The sequence below is a fragment of the Phaethon lepturus genome, unplaced genomic scaffold (genome assembly GCF_000687285.1).
Source record: "Phaethon lepturus isolate BGI_N335 unplaced genomic scaffold, ASM68728v1 scaffold37931, whole genome shotgun sequence".
NCBI classification, from domain to species: Eukaryota; Metazoa; Chordata; class Aves; order Phaethontiformes; family Phaethontidae; genus Phaethon; species Phaethon lepturus.
This window is the reverse complement of record NW_010519144.1, coordinates 1-3,263: the sequence shown is the minus strand read 5'-3', so window position 1 is coordinate 3,263 and position 3,263 is coordinate 1. Positions and strand designations below refer to the sequence as shown.

The 3,263-nt window shown below is 58.1% G+C and overlaps 1 protein-coding gene across 1 annotated transcript in view; it reads left to right on the top strand.

Annotated features, from left to right (window-relative positions):
- The window catches only part of NXN (nucleoredoxin), a gene marked incomplete at both ends in the record, with an annotated part of 11,685 nt that extends 9,239 nt beyond the window's left edge, over nucleotides 1-2,446 (top strand). Inside the window, one exon of the mRNA XM_010296950.1 lies at nucleotides 2,322-2,446. Coding sequence (XP_010295252.1) covers nucleotides 2,322-2,446 — 125 coding nt within the window. The remainder of the gene's footprint in view (nucleotides 1-2,321) is intronic.
- Nucleotides 2,447-3,263: the final 817 nt, after the last annotated feature.

The window sequence follows — 3,263 nt, the reverse complement described above, 5'->3', positions numbered from 1 at the left end:
AGAGGAGCTTGTGTATCAAAGATGTTTCAGCAGCTGTGGAGAGGAATGCTGATTAGGTGTTGGGGAGTACAAGAAATGCACTGTCACGGCCGGCATGGTGGAGGCAGGGAAGGCCTTTCTGGAGCGGCGACTTCAGGCACACGTGACATACCAGAGGAGGCAGAGGAAGCATCTCTGGGAGGGATTGGAGCTCTGTGCTGGAAACCACAGCTCAGGGGTTGAATCCCTGAGCTGAGCGGGGCTGTGGGAGTCAGAGGGTCTTCTTGCTTGCTCTGCTGGTCCTTGGGTGATTCCCCCACCGTGGTGCACTGGCTGCAGAACAGGGCAGGCTTTTCCCCAAAGCTCCTGTCCCTCTTCTACTGCTAACCCACGCATGAAGATCTGCTGTGGCTGGCGCCAGGCCTCTAGCTCCTCCCGAGGTCCGCTTTTTTTTAGAGCTCATCCGGAGCGCAGCTGGCTCGTTCCTCATCGCTTCCCTGCCAGCGATGGACGGTTAAATCAGGCAAGGGCTGTGGCTGGGATGAGCTGTGCTGCAGGCAGAGCTGGGGTAGGGTAGGGGGGCTGCAGAGGGGTGTGCACAGCATCCCGGGGAGCGAGCTGCGGGGTCCTGGGCTCTTGCGGGGGTGCGGCTGTCCCTTGAGAGCTCTGTGGAGCTGTGGTGGGGGTTTGCTGAAGAAGTCCCCCTTGCCCTGAGCCTGCCGCTGTTGTGCGAGGGGCCTGGGCCAGGGCAGGGCTCGTGTCCTGCTTCCTCGCACGCCCTTTGTGAGCAGCACACCCTTCTCTGCAGTGCTGATAACGTGTCTGTCGTTCTTTCCCTTCTTCCCTTTCAGATTTCCTTTTGACCCTGATTATTTATTCAGCATAGCCCAGCAGGGGACGTGAGCACAGAGCCAAAAATACTCTCCTTGCGCGGGGAGGACTGGCTGGCCACGCCAAGCGTGATTGATTGGGGCCGGCACTGCAGGCCTCTGGAAAGAGTTATTTTTATCTTGCTCTGAGCAAAGTTTTTCTATCACCTTGTTGCAAACAGCTTGTCAGGAGAGCTCTCTCCGGCCAGCGGCTGGGGCTTGCTCTCGGCGCTTGAGGGGCTGCCTGGGCTTGGTGAAATCTGCCGGCGATGTGCTGGGGCTGAGACAAAGTTGGCGCTGCACCGAGGCAGGCGTCGGCGACGGGGGCTCCTGCTCAGCCCGTGTCCTGCTGGGAGACCCCCTCAGCAGATCAGTGCCTGTGCTGCGCGAGCAGCATCACCCCCAGGAGGAGGCAGCCGCCGGAGGAGGCAAGCTTAGCAAGAGCCAGTTGTGAATAAATCCTGACCGATCTACATCCGCCCCCAGAGAGTTTAGGGCTGGGTTAGCCAGAGTGTGCAGGGCTGCCTGGAGTGCTGCCAGCAGCCATTGTTTGGAGAAAAATCAATCCCTGCAAATACCCCACAACTCTACGTATTTATCACTGTCCCATACAGAGGACAGACCCCAAAATGCAGCATGCAGTGTCTCTGGCATCCCCTGCTTTGCTTGGAGAAGCCAAAGGGGAAGGAAGGGAAGGGCAGAGAGAGAGCGCGCTTTGGCTGTGGGCAGTGCCTGTCCCAGCTTGGGGCTGGACCGGTCGTGTCGGATGGTTTCATCAGGGACCACGAGAGCTGCACAAGCAGAATGCAACCGGGAGACCAGGCACCTCTCTTCTGCCTTCTTACTTGTTTTTTTCCTAATGCCAAAAGTTGTTCCCGAATTGAAATCGTTCACATCTCGATGCTGCTCAAGGACAGTCTCTTCTCTTTCCAGCTCAGTATTTGAACTTCAGTGGTGGCTGGTGTTTGATTGATGTTGCCATCTCTTTCTACTCTACCTCTGTCAAATCAAAGCTGCCTTCGCAGTGCTGCCGCTGTGGAGACTGGAGCAGAAAAGCTGCAGAGCAGCCGTCCTGAGGCGGAGGGGTGGTGGGTGGCAGGCAGGGGTGGCAGGCAGCCTCAGATCAGCACGTTCGTTTGGTCTTCAAAACATCCTGACACTGCTGAAACTGCAAAGTGGCTTTTTTGTGCCTGTTTGTCCCTGCGCTTCAGCAGCGGCACCAGGGAGTGAGCAGTGAAGTATTTTGGGAGCAGGAGCTGCTCTTCTGTTACATGTTTCCCTGTCTCACATGAAAGGCGCATTTCAGCTGCTCCCTAATTGCTACAGAGCCACGCAGCTTTGAAGTTTGTGCTTCGCATCCGGGCTCTGGTTTCCTCCATGGTGGTGCTGTGGGATATTGCTGCCAGCACTCGGCCGGTTTGCATCCGTCTGATCGTAACTTTTTTGCTTTTTCTTCCCACCTCTGCCCTGCAGATTCAGAGGATGACGGAGAGTCGGAGGCAGCGAAACAACTGATTCAGCCCATAGCTGAAAAAATCATTGCCAAGTACAAAGCCAAAGAGGAGGAGGCACCGTTGCTCTTCTTTGTGGCAGGCGAGGTAAGCGGGAGGAGAGCACAGGGTTGCATCCTGCTGTGTCTTTGTACGAGCACTGAGCTGTTTTAGGTCCCGCTGTTGCCAGCTTTCATGTGGGTAAACTGAGGCACGGAGCTACTGCAGCTAGCCAGGGACCGTGGAGCAAAACCAGACCTGAGTCCTGGCTCGGCCCCCTGCACTCATTGCTGGATTTTACTTCTGGCAAAGAGGTCCCAGCCACGTTTGCTCAGAAGTGGAAAAGCCTGATGGCGGGTGAGGGAGCTGCTGGGGATGGACAGAGAGGGGCTGGGGGAAGTGGGAGGGAGTAGGAGCTGCCACGCTGGGGCTGCCAGCCCCATGCTGCGCTGCCCGCTACCCCCTCGAGCCCTGAGGCTGGGCGGGCAGGAAAGCCGGCTGGGCAGAGGGAGAGGAGCTGGGTTTGGATTTCAGCCTTGGCACTGCCCTCCTTGCTCAGGTGCTGTTTCCTTCCTTCCCACCCTGGCAGGAGGGCAGGGACTGGTGCTCCAGCCCCCTCCCTAAAGGAGTGCCTGCAGGAGGCAGCCCCGGTCCCGCGGGCTGGGCCTGTTTCTGTGCTGTGTGGGCGATGCGGACGAAAGCGCCCCTGGGAGCGGGCAGAGGCTTTGGCGTTGGCCCCCGGCTCCCGCCACAGCACGAGCATCCCAGCTCCGCTCTGCCCTGCCCTGCCCTGGGAAGCTGCTGGTGAAAATGGGAAGTGGGAAAATGGGGCTTCTGGCCTCCCTTTCCCCCGTGCAGGCTCTTTGCCCTGCTGCAGGCTTGCAAATGAGGAAGTTTTTGTGTAACGGTCAAAAAAAAGCTCCCA